This window comes from Glycine max, chromosome 1 (assembly GCF_000004515.6).
Source record: "Glycine max cultivar Williams 82 chromosome 1, Glycine_max_v4.0, whole genome shotgun sequence".
Classification (NCBI taxonomy): domain Eukaryota; kingdom Viridiplantae; phylum Streptophyta; class Magnoliopsida; order Fabales; family Fabaceae; genus Glycine; species Glycine max.
In genome coordinates, this window is record NC_016088.4 from 51,112,412 (window position 1) to 51,131,199 (window position 18,788).

An 18,788-nucleotide genomic window follows, 5' to 3' on the forward strand; every position below is an offset into this window, starting at 1 on the left:
AATAATCCTGTGATATTTTATTGATTAACACACTATAGAAAAATCTAAAAGATTAAAAGATCTATCTCTTTTTCTAAACACGGCATTACTCTATATTTTAACTGTGAAAGATAATGTAGAATTGAACTCTTTTTCTAAACACGGCATTACTCTATATTTTAACTGTGAAAGATAATGTAGAATTGAACTTAGCAGCAATGGTTATATGATATATGCTTATGCTGTTTTTTTACACAGATATGCTTACACTTATTTAATAATATTATTTATATTATAAACTGAGGTTTTAAATTCTCTTACACAATATTCGTAGTCGTCGCCACAAAAGACTTTCAACCTATTTCCGGTTAGAGTATAGATGATATGCATGAGTAAAACCAATGATAGTATCTTCTACATTCTTTGGTTATTTTGATGTGAATTTTATGTAGGAATGTATTATTTATTAGAATTAGAATTCAAACACAATTCTCAGTTAATGACTATCTTGATTTAGAAGTAGAACTCACTAAAATATTGTTTTCAAATTTTAGCTAATATTAGGTTATCTTTACAAGTATAAAATTATATATATTTCATGATTTCACATAAAAATCTGTTAAATATTAGATTAATAAGCACATTTATATTTAAAAAGATTCAATAATTTAAAGTAATTTAAAAATTAAACTTAAAATAAATTATCCAAACTTGGGCAATCTTTTGTTTCCACGCCTACCCCCCTTGCAATAAGATGGAAACGTATAGAACTGAAGGAAATGAACTGTAATTTACTCAAAATTGCGACTTTTTATTTATTAGTACGAAGAAACGAACTAAAAAAAGATCAGAGACAAAGTGGAACTCTACCGAGTACTGATACGAGGTCTTGTAGAACAATTTGACCAATAAATTATGAATTGTATAAACTAGTTAAATACCGAACAAATATAAGTGTACAAATTAAAGCATAAGTAGTGCAGACTATTTCCAAAACATGGATACAAACTTTAGTCACGATACCATAATAGATAATTTTTTCATTACCATCTTCAAACTTAAAAGACATCACCTAGATCCACGAGCATACCTCCTATCTGGGCTACCATATGGAGAATAAGGAAGTGACCTGGACCTGTCCCTCCTAGATCTTCCACCATAAGGTGGGGGTGAGTGCCTCGGTGAATAATCTCTACCACCTCGATATGGTGGTGAGTGCCTTGGAGACCTTCCACGGTCACCACGATATCCATAATCATCATGACCAGATCCACCTCCTCGATACCTTCCATGGTCACCACGATGCCCTTGAGACAAACAGATGGAGTTCAGTAAAAAAATTTATAAAACAAACACTTAAAAGATTAGATTCACCATTCAACAGGTCTCAAACTTACCATAGTCTCTAGTACTTTTAAGGCCAAGATAGTGTCCAGGTGTAGGAGTTCTTGGCCGCTTTCTTCGTGACTGAAATAAAATAGACGCTCACAATCCATGGGGAATTTATTTGACAAAAACAAACTGCATAAATCATTCAAGTACCACTGGAAGCAAAACAGATTGAATCTCATGATATCCTTCTTGCCTTACTAAATTGTATTAACACTGACATATTATATTTAAGGGTGTCCTTTAAAAGAAAGTTTTATCAACATAAACAACCTAGCATATGAAAAAAGAAAAAAGTTGTATCCACACACGATTAATGCTAGGCATGAGATACCATAAAAGCCTGATTAGAAAGTTGTTGATAATGTCCGTTGATTAGTTGAGTTGAAAGTGAATGCTGAGGTTGTAAAGTTGTTGGACAATATAGTTGCTATGTTTAGTTGATCAGAAGCATTTGATTAGCTGTTTAAGCTTGCCATTGATCAAGCTGTATCACTAAAGTTGACATGGATGAACTGATCATCTTTGATTGCTGCCAAAATAGTTGATGCAATGTATTCTGAATATGACCACAAAACCTTCAAGTTAAGATGAAAGAAAAGCATGATTGTTTTTAGTAACTACTAGTAAAGTGAAGAACATGTTACCCGCTCAACAGTAATATAGCGACCCTCTAAAACTGATTGATTGAGATATTTGATGCAACGGTTCGCATCCTCAACAGTATCCATTGTAATAAAAGCAAAACCACGAGAAATTCGTGTCCGCGGCTCCACCACAAGAAAGCACGAAGCAACCTAACAAAGAAGACAACTATTGATATCCATTCCAAAATATGGGACACACTAATGTGGGAAACTGTGACAATTCAATGAAAATGGAGAGGAAATCAAATATGATACTCACCTTTCCCTCCTTAGAGAAATGCTCCTCTAGGTCTCTCTCAGTGACCCTTGAAGACAGGCCAGTCACATAAAGTGTAGTTCCAGCATTTTTAGCCTCAGACCTGGAACATAATTGACCATATTATAAGCTCCTCAAACAACATCATTAAATCAGAACACACAAGCACAGTTGTTCCCTTCAGAAATACTTCAAAATATTAGACTTTATTTTTCAGTGAAAGAATTATGAACAGATACATGTAAAACGGAAAGTGACTAACCTTTCGTTACTTCTTGATCTTGATCTGAACAAGACAACATCATTCAGTCCACAATGTAGGACAGAGTGCACAAAAGGAAGAAATATCAGACAAATTAGAAGGGATATAATGGAAAAAAGAGTGGCACGGTCAACAGCCACAACTCTTGAATGATATCATGGTTGGCACTAACCTTCCACGACTTCTCGACCGGGATCTTGGCCTTTGTTTCTCAAAAGATCTTGACCGGGACCTAGACCTAGGCCTAGATCTAGACCTTGACCTAGACCTTGACTCAGCCCTCCATGGGGAAGGGGACCTTGAATTCCTGAAATATTCAATCATCACCAAAGGGACAAATGACTTCAATAACCAATAATCTCAGAGTGCCCTCCACATTCCTTTAACCGTGAGTTCGGATTTAGAATCTCATATTACAACAACAACACAAAGAAACATCTCGTTTACAAACAAATTATTGCACAAAACTTGTTTGGGATAAACTAATTAAGAATTTTAATTCTGGACCATCCTGAATCTGGGCCAAGCATCTGAGCTAGATCTCGGTTGTGGATCCTTCCGGACAAAGGCCAAAATGTGTAGTCGACTACATGTAACCCTTAGTATTTCTCCACAGTTCTTTCACCTATGGCTCGAGACTGGGAAGGCTGTGGACCCTCCCAAATTTAGGTCGAGTTAAATCTAGGTTCAATAGCACCCATAACTCAGCCGGAATTCTGGGATCCCCAGTGGATCTCCGGTGATCGTCCCTGTTTTCTCGCCGAGATTGAGGAGATCAAATCCCAGATCAACAGCCTAGGGCAATACTACCACAAGGTGACCTACCTAGGGGGCTAGGGAAAACACCGAACACAGCACAACTAAATGCTTCAGGCATAGACTATCTTCAGGACCTACCTACGAGGCTAAACGTAGACTGAAACAAATTCATTAGCAAATCATTTTCAATGTTTCAATTCATTGTGCGTTAGAATTACAAAAAACATGAACGCAGACGAAGATCATGTCAAATGCGACATGATGATCGTGCATCAGAAATATTTGATTATGATGATTACCATAATCTAAGAGGATTATGGGGTTTACCTTCTCGGTGGAGAATCGGCCTGCAAAATAATTGGGGAAAATATTAAAACAGAAAAAAGAAAATAAAAATAGAGAACTTGTAATAATGGATTGAGAATAATCCGAGTCAGGGGAATGGATTGAGCCAGAGAACTTGCCATTGCCACGAGCTAAGATCTTCAAGTGTTGACCCTCGAACGGAGATGAAGAATCAGGTATAAGACGACGAAGGGTAACGGTTTTGTCGAAAAGCAATAGCAAATTGACCTTCAATTCATATAGTGAGCTGTCATATGGGTAGGGTTATTAAGACGGATTAGGCTTGTTGAATTTTGGGTGTTGCTAAGTGGCCCATGTGATTTTTTAACTTTTTTTTTCAAAAACATGTTTTATGAATTAATTTAAAATTAATGACTCAAATAAGAATGAATATGTGACTTTTCCGTTATTAACACAATACTCTAATAGGCCAATTATATCATAATATAATTAATGTCTTTATATATAATATTAAAATTTTTAATGTATATTTAATGCATGTAAATTTAAATAATAAATTTTGTGACAATTAATTTTGATCTAAATATTAATATATTTACATATATGAATTTTTATGAAACTTATGATTTTTATTTAAAATTTATATATGCAAAAAAATACATTATTAGATTAAAATTAATTGTAATAAGATCAAAAAATACATTAATAGATTTATGTTAATAAACCTATGATTAGCCAATCCATAAGTCTCACAAGGATTGGCCAATCCATATAAGCTTTACGGAAGAATAATATTGGAATCGTACTGTTGTACTGGGTGTACCAGCAATTGTGCAGGTGCACAAAGCAACAGCCTTGAATTTTTTGGTTGTCAATGGACCAATGAAAGGGTTTTTATGGGAAATGCTAGGTGCACCCAGCAACATTGCTGGTGCACCCAGCAATTAGGTGAATGGACAAAATTGCCCTTGCATTAAAAAAAAAAATTTCTTCTTCTGGAAGAAGGTTCTTCTGGAAATCTTCCGGAAGAAGGTTCTTCCAGAAAGTTTCCGGAAGAACAATTTGTGTTCTACCGGAAGAACCTTTTTCCGGAAGAACCTTCTTCCGGAAGCTTTCCGAAAGAAGGTTCTTCCGAAAGAACAAATTGTAGTTCTTCGTGAAGACATTGTTCCGGAAAGTTCCAGAAGAAGGTTCTTCCGATAGAACAATTTATTCTTCCGAAAGAAGGTTCTTCCGGATGAACAATTTGTTCTACCGGAAGAACCTTCTTCCGGATAAGTTACTGGAAGAACTTCTTCCGGTAACTTCTCCAGAAGAAGGTTCTTCTGATAGAATAAATTGTTCTATCGGAAGAACCTTCTTTCGAAAGAAGGAATTATTTTTTTAATACAAGGACAATTTTGTCCATTCACCTAATTGCTGGGTGCACCAGCAATGTTGCTGGGTGCACCTAGCATGTCCCGGTTTTTATTCGCTCATCACTTTTTACTATCTTCACGCCTCAACTTCTCTTTTGCTTTTTTGAAGACCAAACTACCCAAAACACATCCTCACCTTAGACCAGCAATCCCGTTACAAGACCGTGATAAGGATGAAAATGAAACTCAAGGAGTTCTGGTGAAGGTTCTAAGTTAAAATAAAATTACCCCTGTCTAAAGTAGAAAAAGATATGGGAGAGGAAATCCAAATTGCATTGTCATTCTTAGATTTCATAAGATTAACTAGCACAAACTCTACAAACTACGTTGTTTTGGAACTCATTTTTTGTGGTAATGTGCAAGAAATATAGATAGTGTCCTTTTTATTCTGATTGGCATTAAATGGTCTTACTAGGTTATAATTATATTGCTTTGTAATGATATATTGTATTTGTTCAAGGTTCATTCTAATCAAAATGGTTCTAGTGAAAATACAATAATCTCACAAATAAGGGAAGAGGATGGCATAACCAGAGCGAAAGCAAATGGGTGTTGGAGGGGTTGGGGGTAATTTTAGTACAAGAGAGAGAGCTTCGTGATTATTTTAATTAAAAACTATTCTAATTCATTAATTTTTTTATCCATAAGCGTTCTCATTTTTTATAAAAATAATTGTGTTCTTGCCTCGTATACTGAATAGTGAATACCCATTTAGAAATTTTGCTACTTTAAAAAAGTATGAGGAAAAAACGTACAATCTATGAATGCAGATTAGATTGCGAAAAACTATGACCAAATAAAGGAGGACAGGGTAACGGATATCTATAAACTGGTGATCCTTTCAAAATATGAATCAATTCTGTGTGAAAGATTTACAAGTGATCTGAACAATCATTTTTAAGTACAGAAAGCTACATAACTTTACCCCCAACTTCTTTTTCTGTCCTCTTTCTCAGGAAGGGGCAGGCAACAAATCACAATCTTTACAAATCTTCAACGACATGAATTCAGGAGTTTAAGTTGTTAGGATATCTGGAATTGTCGTGGAGTGAGCCCCCAGTATCTTACCCCCGGCATCGGGGAAATTCTCACAGTCAGGTAGGGATCTAATCTTCCCATCGGAATCTACCTGTACAGGATACTTAAGAAGATGTCCCTGCAAAAGTGAGAAATCTTCAGAAGCGAATAATTTCCAATTGTTGTCTGCAATTTTATTCACTTTATGCACACACTCCAATCTCTCTGGTTCTTCAAAAGTTTCATCTAACATGCCAAGATGCTCTCCCCAAAGTGACATTCTGTAACCATAAATCTGCAGGAACAAAAGCCATCGAATGTAATAAATATATAATATCACATGGTATATTGGCACACAACAGCTAAGAGGTTCATCACACCATTCAGGCATTGATCAATATCCCAAGAGACATAGTACATAGAGGTACAGCCATACAAGAGATACATAGGTGGAAAGTTAAACTAACAATGATTTTTATTTGGTTACCTATCCATGAGATCATTAAGTAATTCAATAATTTGGGAGGAAGTCATTCACATTCAGTAAAAGATAAGGGTGATTTTTCCAGGTCTACTTATACCTAGAATCACTATGCATTATGTAATCAATTTAGATAAGACATGTGATTTCGAACTCATTAGAGTGCTCTCAGGTTGTCACATGTCATTTGCGGCTGGACAAAGAGATTTACAATTAGAAAATTTGCTATAAGAATTAAAAGCTTAGGGATAAATACAAACCTGGCCATGTGGATGTCTTTTCTTTGCTGACCACGTGTAATGGGGTTGATATGCACCCATAGCTATCTCAGTATCTTTAGTACCAGCCATAGATCTTTGGTTTATATTAGCAGATCCAATTATAACATACTCATCATCGACGATCATCCCTTTAGCATGCACATAAATCATAAAACGGCGATATTTATATGCTGTTGAGACCTGACAAGGAAAATATACTCAACCCATTCTTGATCATTAAAATATCTTCTACAGTTTGAATGCTAACAAGGTAAAATCTATCCTCAGTCCTCATGTATGAAATCAAGCAATCAATGCTTTGGACAATATATATTACGAAGCTTAGGGCAAACAAAATAACATTTTAGAATACATCATTTTGTTTGTGAGTGAGCGATATTACAGGCAAGACATTACTATTATTGTTGTCAATAAACTAACTAAACTAGCGTACCCCATTGCCCAGAGGCTCTTCGCTATGCGAAGGTATGAGGGAGGGATATTGTATGCAGCCTTACCCTTGCATATGCAAAGAGGCTGTTTCCGGATTCGAACCCATGACCAACAGGTCACCAAGGCACAACTTTACCGCTGCACCAGGGCTCGCCCTCACTATTATTGTTGTCAATATGAAGAAAATTTCATCCTCTACAGTAGCAGATAACTATGATATAAAGCAACCACATATGGTCTAATATGTTAATAAACTTCATTTTAAAGAAGCTTAAAAGAAAAGAATTATGATATACTGAAGGTAAAAACAAGATGGCTATAATATTATTTTAGAAAATCACCTGTGCACCATTTGTGCTTGAACTATCTTCATTAAAGTGTTCCCGATTACCAAGGCAATAAAAATTGAGGTAATCTTGTGGGTGCACATCAGTAAGCTGCATTGATTTCAATTCTCTAGCAACTGCATCATACATCATTTGCATCGTTTGGCCCTGTATACAGCAAACATATAATTGAGAATAAATATTTTCTTTTTTGTTACACTTACACTTTGATCTTTTGAAGCACTAAAGTTTAGAAAGATCCCTCTAACATGGAAGTTGCACTTTAGAGAATAAATTGCAGGTTTCGTAACCATAGATGAAAATAAATGGTTGATTTTGTCAAGATACAACCACATGGACAAACAGACCAGTATTCAATAGGCTATAGGCCCATTTGTGAGGTTTATAGTAGGAAAGGAAAAGAGGGTACAGGGAACAGAAAATGAGACAAAGGATGTAGGCTCATGAGTGTATGAGAGGAGGAGGGAACATATTCCACAAGGGGAATTCATGGGAGTGAGGAGAGAAAGAGATAACAGAATTGACATGGTGAAGAGTGAGGGGAGAAGGGGATACTGGAATTAGAAAGGGAGAGAGTGAAGGATTATATATGGGTGTCGTAACCGAATAGGGGGTATGAGGAAATTGGTATCGATATTGGCTAGGCTGAGTGAAGAAGCTAGTTCTTCCTCAGGAAAGGGGTTCTCTAATTTCTGTTATAGTTTGTTTTCTATTGTTCATCTTGTAAGGACCTAGTCTCCAGCCATTACCCTACTGCTGTAGTTTTAATTCAATTCAATATAATATTACTTTAATTTTCATTCCTATTTTGGTTCCTATCAGTATTTGTGAGAACTCACTCCCTTGATTTGCTCGTCAACAATTACTTACACTGTACTCTATAAAGTGCACTTTAGAGAAGCATAATCCTTAGACTTCACATTCATAATTGTAAATTTCCATAATTGGACAATAAACTTCAAAACAATAGACAAATACCTGCCAAAAGAGGATTTCTTGCATAGCCCCAGTTTTAGGATCACCTTCTGGCCACATTGGTAAAACAATGTAGACAGCAAATCTCTCCTTAGCTCTAATTTTACTAGCAATTTTCAGTGCCAATTCCATTGGGATGAGATTATCAGCCCCTGACCACAGAAGACAAATGAGACATCTCATTCTCTTCGATTTTTTTTTTCTTTTTCTTTTGCAGAGAAAAGATGTACAAACAAAGGAATTTGAAAGTATCTCTTATGAAAAAAGGAAGCAAAAAGCCAATTAGTTACTAAAGCAAATAAAATAATACCATTAATTAATTTTTTTAATAAAAGTTTCTAGGACAGAGACAAGAAGATTAGAAAGAGTTGGGGGGATAAGAGTTCTTCCCAAATAAATTAAACTAAATATAATAACATAATTATCATCATTTAATCAGATTTGAACCTAATTCACACCATACCAACAATTCTTTCCTCTACCTAATCAAGTTCTGAAAGGGATATATATTTCAAAAATATATGCATTCAACTCTTTCTTTTTTTTCAGTAAGATCAATGCAATCATTTTTACAGAATGTCCTTTTTCTGCACAACAGAGAAAAACACCTCACTAAATTATACACAACTATCTTGCTTTTCAAAACCATGAATTTAAGCCTAACCTGCATCTTTATAAGCTGGCCATGCATACGATGATCCAATGAAGTATTGGTTTTCAATATAAATAAAGTGTTGAGCAGATCTGATCGCTTGAATGTATGCTGTTTGAATGCTTTTGTCTATAACCAAATTTTTAGCACAGATAAGATTCTGCATCCAAAATTATGTTAACTAGAAAGTGCAGGATATGATTCTAATCAATTCAATATATAAGATTCTAAACTCAATATCTAGGTTTGGTTTGCAAGCTAGTACAGAGTTCACTCAACATATTTTGAGTTTTCTGTACAGAAGAAATAGGATGAACAAGCAAGTAAAACACTAGTTAATGAACCTGGGACAGAGCAACATCAACACGTTTGGGAAATCCTTTCAGGGATCCTGAGTCAATGGAGCGGAAGATCTGTAAGAGTTTGGAAACAATGTAATGAAAGGAATTATCTCCAAAATCAAGAAAAAAATAGCAGGCAAGTAAAGTCTACTCAAAACTAAGCTTGCATTGTCCAACCTGAACATGCCAGTTTTCAGGATCATCTTCACTAGAAACCCATACTAAAGGGTCATCCTCTGGAACAGTATAATCATCCGATTTATCCTTTAAGGTAGCAGCACCAGAAGGACTTAATATCCATGAGATGCGTTCTATTCTTATTAAAGCATCGTCATGCCATTGAGAGGATTTTTTGAAAAGGATCGCAAACTCTTTCCACTTAGTTGCTTTTCTCCATCGCTGCTCAAAATTAATAAGAACATCATATGCAGCAGGTCCATCTATTCTGCAGTGCAAATCATGCCATGGTTGTCTAGGAACTCTTGTTCCAGCCTACCACAATCAAAATATACAAGAGTGGTGAGAACTGAGAAGTAACAATAAATCAAAGTCTAAGTGTTACAACATTGTAATAAAACCATAAAACAATACTTCCTACAACATAAAAATAGCAAAACATAATTGGCTATCACAATCAATAATCCATAGATATGCAACCTACAATAAACAGGATTACCCTATCCTACAATAATGATGCAAGAAAATAAAAATCTGTTAGTTATTACTTATTATGAATCTTTTACTAGGTCCTTAACTTTTTCATACAAACAAGGACACAAGGGACAACATAAACAAAAGGAATTAGATGTTTAGAGCTGACAATTACAATTAGCTCCTTATCATTCATTTATCAAACTGAGTCCAATAAATTTGATATCTAAGATTGTTCTAGAACATTATTTAGAAGCAAATAACACAATTGGGTTACTCTCAAGTCTAAATAAAGTTACAACTGAGAATTAGTCACTTAAGAAAGGAGAGCAAATACTTGTAATAATGGCAAAAAGACACAACCTATAAGCTGGCTCAAGAACCAAGTCTCAGCTCTGGTGGACTAACAGGAGGCACCCCTCAACAGCCCACATGGCAGAGACTATCTTTGCCCCAAAATATTTTTTCCTTTCCTGGATAGTGCAAATTTGCAATCAATGGTTGGGGGTCGGTGCGGATTTGGAAGGGGATCTTAAGTTGTGGTAACAAACCCCAACTATAGGAATGGTGTAACTCTTCCAATCCCACACTCTAGGAGCTTATGGGCAAATTACAAAATAAAAATTCTATGGATAAACTTCAATATACTTGGTGACCAAACAAACAACATCTGAGTCTCTTAACAGAGCTTTACATACAATCTTATGGTGTATCTTTCCAAACCACTTTGGGGTTTCAGTAAGACATTATCAATGGCATCAATGATATTACATAATATAAATTCCATTCAGAAGCTACTATGTACTTGGCAGATAAATCATGGATAATAAATTAGAGGGTGTACACAGCAGTTTTTATTCCAACCAAGGGTTCAATCAAGACATTATGGATAATATAACCAAAAAAGATTCTATTGAAAATAGTTAAAACAAGACTTTCCTGATTTCTAACAAAATGAAAGAATAAGTGAAACGCTTAACAAATTAATATTCCCAATTGGGCTGAAACTTACAGAAAATGTAGGATTGTGGAAATCACCATCAAATACATCGTCAAGATTACGAAACAGACGATGCTCGGGTGTGTCATAGCGACCATCACATAGATCAAGACCTCCTATAAAAGCAGTTATCTTCCGGTTATTACCAGCAGCCTGTGTGTCCACAATCACACATTTTTGGTGGTGTGTGAAGACCGTTCCAACAACCTGTATAAAAAACAACTCTATGACACTGTTTGTCTCAAAAGACAGGACACCATTTAACAATAATCAATAATTTTACAAGCATAAAGGAAAGGGAAAAATGAATAAACGGAAACGTATCTGTTAACTTCAAACAGATAATTAACAGGAGAAGGTATATTTCCCATACTAAATTTTGCACCCACAAAATATATACCCACTCTTTAGAGCTTAGGCCACTAAACACAGGGCATTTCACATTTGACTCCACTGAAAACTAGCTCACAAAGAATCCTATCTCCTGACAGCATACAGGAGGGACGTATCAAGTCAACGCAACAACATAATACAAACAACGAGAGGAAAAGAAAAAACACAAGGCAATAAGAATTAGCTACATTATTATTATCTAAATCTAACACGCAGACAACATTAAGTGAACATCCACGGGTAGCCAGTCTCAAAAACTTAGGCCTAGCTCGATTCCTGTTTTCAGAAACAGTTTTCTGTTTTCTAACATCTGTTCCCTTAGTAGATTTGGACGTGTTTGTTTGGGTTTTCTGTACTCTCTTCCTGTGTGGAGTAAAGACCCAAATAGGAAGGCCCATTTTGTCTCACTTATTATACAGGGAGTGACTCATTTGAGAGGAAAAAACAGTATCATTGAGAGAGAAAGGAGAGGAAAAATATTACAGAACATTTTTCAGATTGCAACTGCAGATTCATTCACCGTTGGATCGGACTGATTTTTGGACAGTAGGTTCTACGCGCATGATACTTCAAATTGTCCGGTTGGATTTATTTTGTCTCTATTGTACCAATTAGGGATTTATTTTGATTTGAGTGTTTGTAGCACGTTTTAGTGCACTTGTTTGAGATTCTTTTGTATCTTTGATTATAATGGAGTTATTTCTTTAGTCTAGACGACCCGTGATTTTTACCCTTGCATTAAGAGGAGATTTTTCACGTTAAACAAATTGTGTTTCTGTTTTCTTTAATTTCTATCTTGTACCGTATACTTTATTGGTACTCCTCACACGTTCTTGCAAGTTTTGAGGAATTTACTTTTGTTGCCTATTACTCTGTTATAGAGGTTGTTATCGTGTTGGTCTATTTTCCCCATCATCTACTACATTTCCATTATGTAAAAATTTGTCCCCTAAGCACTTGAGAAGCAGAGCATGAAAATCACATCTCATCTGTTTCTGTTGTTAGTTTTTAAAACACATACTTTGGAAACAATTTTCAAAAATTGATTTTAGAGTGAAAAGGGAATTGATCGCTAAGTAGTGTGGAATTGTTTTGAAGTGAAAAGGGAATCAAACCCCGAATGACCCTAACACTTGCCTGTTGCTTCAAGAAGCTCATTTTATTGCTGGCATACCGAGGCGACAGAACACACATAACAGAAGAATGCTTAAAAAACTTCCTGGTTTCCTCATCATGAGTCCCCATCACACCAGCCTGCACCAAAAAGATCATCAATCAATCAGCAACAAATCAAAGATAACAAACTATAGATGACAAAAACAAACAATGCAAGAAGCCAACTAGAGCAAAACCCTCACCGTCTTGAGGAAAACCTTATCATGCGAAGTTTTATCATCCCAAACCAGCAACAACACTCTCACCCCTTCCTCAGACTTATACTTAAGCAACTCACCAAGCGTCAAATCGCCACCGCGCGGCAACGGCCTAGTAGGCTCTCTAACGAGCCTCACCTTATGATAAATCGACCAACCCACCAAATACACCATGTGATGAGCCTCAGATATAGCATAACAAATATCCTCCCAACACTTCTCGTGTCTATAAACATTTCCATTCTCCAACTTAATCTCCGGTAACTTCCCTTCACCAGATTCGGTACAATGCGCGTCCTGGTACAACCTCACCGAACTCCCCTTCCTCACCGGAAAATACGTGTGCCTCACGCCGTTGTGTTCGGGATCCGCCGCAATGCCTCGCTGGTACAGTAAATTCTCCCACACCGGAGTGAATTTCATCTCCACGTGCAGCGCCGTGTCCGGCTTCGGCGGCTTCCCGGACGGCAACAGAATCGGAAACCACTCGGAAATCTTCGCTCCGGTGGCAATCCGCCGCGCCGGAACCTTGACCGTTCCCATGGTCTGCGCGCCGAAAACGTCGTCGTCCTTGACGCGAAACTCCAAATCCACCACGGGATGCGCGAGCGGGATGTTGAACTGTTCCTCCCACACAGGGTTCGGCGAGTTCTTCAGCACGCGCGTGCGTGCCACCGTGGCTTGCGGCACCGAAACGGTGACGTACGGATCGCTCGTGATGATCCTCGGATGGTGGTGCTTCCGCTGGCCGGCTCCGCCGCCGCCGGCGGGAGCCTCGGAGTGGAATTTGATAGTGTCGCAGGCTGTGACGCAGCGGCGGAGACGCTCGGAGAAGATGTCCATGTTGGGCAAGTGGCGCGCCTCGATGATTTTCAAATCGAGGTCGCCGTGGAGATAGGTAACGCCATTGTCGTCGCCGCCGCCAGTGTCCGCCATGGGAGTGAGTGATCCCGTGCGCCGAGAGTATTGTTTTGAATTTGCGCCCGGGAGCGAAACGGGGGCTTTTAGTGTAGAAGAGAAGGTTTGGTATAGCGTGAAACGAAGGAAGTGAAGTCACGTGGAAGTGGTCGTTTTGAATTAGGGTACGGTTTTTGTTAGCTTCTCGCTTTGGATTCGTGTTGTGTTGTGTTGCGTCGAGGAGGGAACAGATTGTGTTTCTGTGCTGGCGGGTTCACAGGATTCCATGTCATTTTCGCCACATTTTTTTTGTAACAGTAACGGACTCTGTAACAAAAAAAAAATAGAATAATTAGTCAAATTTGTGAAAGTGTAACACTGATATAGATTGATTCATGTAAAATAAAATAAAAAATTAAATTTAGTTTTTAATGTATAAAAAATACGATAAATATATAAAATTAAATTTGTATTTTTTATTTGTTAATGATGAACGACGACACGCCTAGACGGAACGGAAGCGCTAACGCCACGTGATGATGGCAGTTAAATTATTGGTTTGTTGGTGGTACGTTTTTCCTCGCAGTTGTTATTGTAATTAATTAATGTAATAAATTATTGATTCTTGATCAGATCTTTGCACTTGCATGATGTTTTGTTGAAGAATCGTGACATCATGAAAAGATTGAAAGTATATCAAATCGTTCTCATCCTCGTTGTTTGTGGGCTTGGATTTAGATAGTGGTGGCGTGTCAGTGGGCCTTAACGACGACATTCAACTACTAAGTGGGCCCTACCTTGGGCTTGGATTCCATTTTCGAGCAAATCATGTCCCTCGTGGAAATGTTTCGTCCGTTTGTCTTTTTTGAAAGTTTTTGCATTTTTGGATGGGATTAAAGAGTAAAAAAGTTGTTCTTTTTTCTCTTTTTGGGATGGGATCAGACTGTTAGAGTAAAGAAATTATGCTTTTCTTTTACCGGATGGGATTAAAGAAAAAAAATATTATTTTCTCTAAGTGTTTTCTTCATGAACTTTAGTTTATAAATATAATAGGAATTTCTTGGTGTTGATCTTAAAAAAAATTTACTGCTTAGATTATCCTGATAATTAATTTTTGTATTCATTACTTATTTTTTTATAGAGTAAAAAATATAGAATTAACAAACAAGACCACGTGTTCACCCCCCAAAAAAAAACAAAATCAAACAAGACCACGTTTTGTATAATTTTCCCCGTAAAAGAATGTGATCCGATTGCAAATGGGTGCTCCTTTTCATGGCATACTCCATACAGATAAAAAATCATAAATTTGATTCATCAAATGAATTCATAGAATTTGTGAAACATTCAAAGTGGGTCCGTCACTAAATACAAATCTACGCTGGTGAATACAACCAATGAAATTATAAATTTTGACTTAGTTTGGTTTCTATAATCTACAACCTTTTATTTTTTTATACGTAACATGTATACGCTACTGTCATTTTTTTTTCTTTGGGTGTGTATGGAAAAATAAGGAAGCCAAACAGAGTATTTGATAATGACTAAATTTTTAGTATTTGGTAATTTAAAATCATGGTTATACTTAATTATAAAGGAAACCAAAAGGAAGGGAAAGTATATTTAATAACTTGGGAAATAATTTAATGGAATCTCGGTGAGTTGGAATTGAGACATAGCATCACTTTGATTTGATGTCTAAGCATATCCTCAAGGAACTAGGAAACATTCATCATGCGATGATGCAAAGATACCAAAACCAGATTCCGCATCCCTACGGCCTTAAGCTTCCCTTTGTTTTTTTAATATCACAACAATAAAAAAAATAAAAAAATTTGCCAGGTCAAAGTGTATCACGGCTTTTTTATCAGAAGGGAGCCATTTTTTTCAAAACTACCAAATAAGATTAGATTTTGAATAAAATAATCATTTAGGGATAAGTCATAAATGAATCACGAAAAAAGTTGTAAATTATGCTATTATCATTTGATTTTTAAAAAAAAAATTCATAGAAATTATAAATCATTACTTTTAAAATAATTATTATATAAAAGTCAACGAAACTGTATTACGGATTTTCTCATTTACTTTTTCAATTATATACTCCATGACTCCCAAAATCTATTTTATTCTCTATCGTGCAAGACTGCATCTACTATATTCACACTATAGCATACCAAACCTTTTGGACTCAAATCAGGGTGTTTTTTGGTTGGGTCTTTATTTGGTGGCCGGTTATAGGTTTAGTTACTCATAGTGAGGGATTGTTTAGGCTTTAAGTGCTCTTATTTTTGGGACCAGAATATGCTGGGAGGGATCACATGTATAACTTTCTTTATCTGCTTGTAACTCTCAAACTCTTGTACCCATATTTTAATATATATTTTTCTTTGGCTGATAAAAAAAAAAAAAAAAAAGCTCATGGGAAAACATAGGGGTTTGATTTTCCAAAATACAAGGATGAAAAAAATTTAAATGTGAGTAAGCCTAATATTGAGAATTAGTCACATCTTCAGTCCAAAGAAGCAAAATTTGAAGAAATCTCATGAGAATATCAAATAGTCAAATATCATAATTAGGATAGTTATAAAAAAAAATGGTTTCAAATTGCTAAGCGCATCATGTGATGCCGTGATGGGCTGCAATATTGTGGTTGCTACATTCATTGTCTGCAATCACATAACAAGTACAATGCAACAGGTGAAATAATTGCATCCAACGAGAATTAACAACAAATTCCTTATACAAATTTGTTCTTCATTCTTTTTGTGCCTTTACTTAATTTAAAGGGAATTTTGAGAAGTCAAGGGAGTTTGACAATCTTGGAAAGTTGGTAGCGAAGGAAATGTGAAATTTAAGAAGGGAAGCAAGAGCCAAGAGCTATGGGATTTTTTTGGGGGGGAGGGTGAATTAAGAAGTATTAGATGTTGAACCTGAATGTTGATCATAATTAATGCAGACATGAAATAAGTTCACACTTCACATCATAATAGCTATAATCCCCCTTAATTACAGTTGTCGCAACCCCACCCTATCGCAAATTAACATCATTACCAAGTCATTTCAGTATATTGTGTATAGTGTATACTGTCTAATCTATACTAATAGACCAAAAGAAAATAAACTGAAACGCTGGATGATGTGTACGCAATAGCAGATTGTATAATTATTACTAAATCAAAACTTATTATAATTCATGCAAATTACTATGAATGGTTTTTCAATCCAACTATAAATGAAAGTTACATTCACCTTTCCTGCAAGCAAGTAGGAGAATTGTTGAGCACTTTAATATTATGGCCCACCTTGTTTTTGCACTGAACTTGTGTCTTGTGTCGTGGGAAAGGTGGGGGATTTTCTTCCTGCATCAATAATTTTTTCTTCTACAGCCAGGAGTGATAATGAAAAACCAAAAACAATAGTCTATACAGCCAAGAGGTCTCCAACTTATAATTTGTGTTATAACATTTTAACTAACTAAGTTAATAGGTAATTATGTTATAAAATAATGATTTAATTACAAATTTTGATCCTTATATCTTTTAGTCTTTATAATTTTAAAATGATTTTTTTAGTTCCTATAATTTATATTTAAATTTTTTTTTAGTTCTTATAGTTTAAAAGTGATTGTTTTAGTTCCTATAATTTACATTTAAATTCTCTTTTAGTCCTTAAGTGATTTTTTAATCCTTATAATTTGCATTTTAATTCCTATTTAGTCTCTATAGTTTGAAAATAATCTTTTTAGTTTCTATACTTTATATTTTAATTCTCTTTTAGTCTCTACCATCAAAATATGAATAATATTATCAATTATAATTAACTATAAAAATATTAATAAGTAATTTTTAACTAATTTATCGTAAGATAATTTGTAATAAAAAAATATTTGATAATTTATAATTAATTTGTAGCTAATTATTTTTTTTATTTTTTTATAGTAAGTACTAAAAGATAATCAAAATACAAATTATAGGAACTAAAAATATCACTTTTAAACTATAAAAATTAAAATACAAACTATATGGACTAAAAAGACCAATTTTAAACTATAAGGATTAAAAGAGAATTAAAATATAAACTATAGGGACTAAAAAAATCACTTTTAAACCATAAATATTAAAAGATGTACGAATCATGAAACTATAAATAACAAATGAATAATTTAACTTAAAATAATTAATATCGTTATATATAATACTAAAATTTCTAATATATATTTAATATACATATAAAATTATATAATAAATTTTGTAACAATTAGTTTTAATTTAATAATTTATTTTTTAACATAAATAAACGTTTATTAAATCTATAATTTTTATTTAAAATTTATATATGTTAGAAAATACATTAAAGCTGCGTTGTTGATTTACTTGGCCGCGTGGGATGAAGGTGAAAGCAAAAGCCAGGAACTTGGCAGATTTGGTGCCGAGAGGCTTTTTGAACTTGAACCACATAATGAGAGAAGTTGAAAGAGAGTAAGGATGCTAATGACAGAAAAAAAGAGCTGGATTGAAGTGCAAAATCAGATACAACATTTTCTGTCTCATGATCCGGCAAAACTGAGACCTGAAAATATTCAGATTATATTGAATACTTTAGCTGCACATATGAAGGATAAGTGTAACACATCTAACATGAAATCAGCTTTTGACATTTTATGATTGGAGGTACGTACCCACAACCTGCTCACACCTTCGTAGCTTTAGAATTATATTGAAATATTCCCAATGCATTGTTTGATAATTTCCTACTTTAAATATTATGAAATGTTACGGTGGAATGGTGGATGAACATGCACGAGGGTTCATTTCCAACTCAAGTTGAGTTACGAGTCGAACAAATTCTTATCCAGTAGGTTCAACTCGACTCAATTCATCTATATTTATTTGAAATCAGAATAAACAATCAATTTAGTGTATGAAGTAT

The 18,788-nt window shown here is 35.1% G+C and overlaps 2 protein-coding genes across 4 annotated transcripts; both read right to left on the reverse strand.

The window, feature by feature from the left end:
• Window positions 1-772: 772 nt before the first annotated feature.
• On the reverse strand, window positions 773-3,899 carry LOC100527350 (RNA recognition motif-containing protein). Of its 2 annotated transcripts, NR_160975.1 has the most exons (9): window positions 3,757-3,899; window positions 3,620-3,639; window positions 2,706-2,840; window positions 2,534-2,557; window positions 2,275-2,374; window positions 2,016-2,165; window positions 1,703-1,927; window positions 1,377-1,446; window positions 773-1,286 (listed from the first exon to the last, which is right to left on the reverse strand). NR_160975.1 is itself a non-coding variant. In NM_001369127.1 (8 exons), the coding sequence occupies exons 1-8, from the start codon at window positions 3,757-3,759 to the stop codon at window positions 1,048-1,050; spliced, it is 741 nt and encodes a 246-aa protein (NP_001356056.1). In that variant the 5' UTR covers window positions 3,760-3,899; the 3' UTR covers window positions 773-1,047. The 2 variants fall into 2 exon arrangements, 1 of the variants encoding a protein (NP_001356056.1); NM_001369127.1 differs by lacking the exon at window positions 1,703-1,927.
• Window positions 3,900-5,835: 1,936 nt separating this feature from the next.
• LOC100801787 (phospholipase D delta) lies at window positions 5,836-14,114 on the reverse strand. 2 transcript variants are annotated; one of them, XM_003516489.5, is made up of 10 exons: window positions 12,945-14,111; window positions 12,724-12,840; window positions 11,206-11,400; window positions 9,720-10,034; window positions 9,546-9,614; window positions 9,214-9,361; window positions 8,553-8,701; window positions 7,569-7,721; window positions 6,775-6,975; window positions 5,836-6,328 (listed from the first exon to the last, which is right to left on the reverse strand). In XM_003516489.5, exons 1-10 carry the CDS (start codon window positions 13,893-13,895, stop codon window positions 6,032-6,034), a joined length of 2,595 nt encoding a protein of 864 aa, XP_003516537.1. In that variant the 5' UTR covers window positions 13,896-14,111; the 3' UTR covers window positions 5,836-6,031. The 2 variants fall into 2 exon arrangements, with proteins under 2 accessions (XP_003516537.1, XP_006573536.1); XM_006573473.4 differs by lacking the exon at window positions 5,836-6,328 and having other exon boundaries at window positions 6,781-6,923; window positions 12,945-14,114.
• Window positions 14,115-18,788: the final 4,674 nt, after the last annotated feature.

Bases quoted from the DNA above. Each gene is read 5' to 3' on its own strand.
- LOC100527350 (NM_001369127.1), bottom strand. The intron at 2,841-3,619 runs GTAAACCCCATA...TGAATATTTCAG, and splicing joins GCCGATTCTCCACCGAGAAG to GAATTCAAGGTCCCCTTCCC. The intron at 1,447-2,015 runs GTAACATGTTCT...ATTTTATTTCAG, and splicing joins GCTATATTACTGTTGAGCGG to TCACGAAGAAAGCGGCCAAG.
- LOC100801787 (XM_003516489.5), bottom strand. From the start codon at position 13,895: ATGGCGGACACTGGCGGCGGCGACGACAATGGCGTTACCTATCTCCAC. The intron at 9,615-9,719 runs GTTGGACAATGC...AAACTCTTACAG, and splicing joins CTGAAAACTGGCATGTTCAG to ATCTTCCGCTCCATTGACTC. The intron at 8,702-9,213 runs GTTAGGCTTAAA...TTCTGTGGTCAG, and splicing joins GCCAGCTTATAAAGATGCAG to GGGCTGATAATCTCATCCCA.